This window comes from Oncorhynchus clarkii, chromosome 18, assembly GCF_045791955.1.
Source record: "Oncorhynchus clarkii lewisi isolate Uvic-CL-2024 chromosome 18, UVic_Ocla_1.0, whole genome shotgun sequence".
NCBI lineage: Eukaryota > Metazoa > Chordata > Actinopteri > Salmoniformes > Salmonidae > Oncorhynchus > Oncorhynchus clarkii.
Window position 1 is genome coordinate 16,856,431 of NC_092164.1, and position 2,108 is coordinate 16,858,538.

A 2,108-nucleotide genomic window follows, 5' to 3' on the forward strand; every position below is an offset into this window, starting at 1 on the left:
TATATAATGTAAATATCAGGTCATCTAGATAGACTGTCCAGTATGGCGAAAAAGGTGACCCAGATTTCACGAGAGGACCTGGAGGAGCTCCGGGAGGCTTTCAACAGGATCGGTTAGTTACAGACACACACACACACACACACACACACACACACACACACACACACACACACACACACACACACACACACACACACACACACACACACACACACACACACACACACACACACACACACACACACACACACACACACAAACACACACACACACAGAGAGACACACACACACACACACTCACACACACATACCTACAGACACCCACAGAGGTTAGAGAGTTAACCTCGAGGTTAGGGAGGTAACCTAGAGGTTAGAGAGGTAACCTAGAGGTTAGAGAGGGAGATAGTTAACCTGGAGGTTAGAGAGTTAACCTGGAGGTTAGAGAGTTAACCTAAAGGCTAGAGAGGTAACCTAGAGATTAGAGGGATAACCTAGAGGTTAGAGAGGGAGATAGATAACCTCGAGGTTAGAGAGGTAACCTAGAGGTTAGAGAGGGAGATATATAACCTAGAGGTTAGGGAGAAACCTGGAGGTTAGGGAGAAATCTGGAGGTTAGAGAGGTAACCTAGAGGTTAGAGAGGGAGATAGGTAACCTAGAGGTTAGATAGGTAACCTAGAGGTTAGATAGGTAACCTAGAGGTTAGATAGGTAACCTTGAGGTTAGAGAGTTAACCTAGAGGTTAGAGAGGGATATAGCTAACCTAGAGGTTCAATAGGTATATAGGTAAACTTGAGGTTAGAGAGGTAATCTAGAGGTTAGAGAGGGAGATATATAACCTTGAGGTTAGAGAGTTAACCTAGAGGTTAGAGAGGGATATAGGTAACCTTGAGGTTAGATAGGTAATCTACAGGTTAGAGAGGGAGATATATAACCTTGAGGTTAGAGAGTTAACCTAGAGGTTAGAGAGGGATATAGGTAACCTTGAGGTTAAATAGGTAATCTGGAGATTAGAGAGGAATATCGGTAACCTTGAGGTTAGAGAGGTAATCTGGAGGTTAGAGAGGTAACCTAGAGGTTAGAGAGGTAACCTAGAGGTTAGAGAGGTAATCTGGAGATTAGAGAGGGATATCGGTAACCTTGAGGTTAGAGAGGTAATCTGGAGATTAGAGAGGGATATCGGTAACCTTGAGGTTAGAGAGGTAATCTGGAGATTAGAGAGGGATATCTGTAACCTTGAGGTTAGAGAGGTAATCTAGAAGTTAGAGAGGGAGATATATAACCTTGAGGTTAGAGAGTTAACCTAGAGGTTAGAGAGGGATATAGGTAACCTAGAGGTTAGAGAGGGATATAAGTAACCTTGAGGTTAGATAGGTAATCTGGAGATTAGAGAGGGATATCGGTAACCTTGAGGTTAGAGAGGTAATTTGGGGGTTAGAGAGGTAACCTAGAGGTTAGAGAGGGATATAGGTAACCTAGAGGTTAGAGAGGGATATCGGTAACCTTGAGGTTAGAGAGGTAATCTGGAGATTAGAGAGGGATATCGATAACCTTGAGGTTAGAGAGGTAATCTGGAGATTAGAGAGGGATATCGGTAACCTTGAGGTTAGAGAGGTAATCTGGAGATTAGAGAGGGATATCGGTAACCTTGAGGTTAGAGAGGTAATCTGGAGATTAGAGAGGGATATCGATAACCTTGAGGTTAGAGAGGTTACCTTGAGGTTAGAGACAGTGACTAGTAGCTAAAAGGTTGCTGGTTTAAATCCAGAACCCGGAGATGACAAGAGGGGAGGGAACTAGTAACGGGCCTCCATTTTGACCTTGAGCATGGCACTTCATCTGGTCATAATTCTGTCTGCCTGCCTGCCTGCCTACCTACCCATCTCTCTCTCGCTCTGTCTGTCTCTCTGTCTCTATTTCTCTCTGTCTGTCTGCCTGCCTGCCTGCCTACCTGCCTGACTGCCTGTCTGTCTGCCTGTCTGTCTGTCTGTCTGTCTGTCTGTCTGTCTGTCTACCTGCCTGTCTGTCTGTCTGTCTGTCTGTCTGGAAATCTGGAGGTTAGAGAGGTAACCTAGAGGTTAGAGAGGTAACCTAGAGGTTGGAGAAGTAA

General features: G+C 44.8%; 1 protein-coding gene across 1 annotated transcript in view; it reads left to right on the forward strand.

The window, feature by feature from the left end:
* LOC139372470 (plastin-1-like) overlaps nucleotides 1–2,108 on the forward strand; it is an 8,838-nt gene continuing 6,730 nt past the window's right edge. The window contains exon 1 of the mRNA XM_071112195.1: nucleotides 1–112. Coding sequence (XP_070968296.1) covers nucleotides 43–112 — 70 coding nt within the window. The 5' untranslated portion in view covers nucleotides 1–42. The remainder of the gene's footprint in view (nucleotides 113–2,108) is intronic.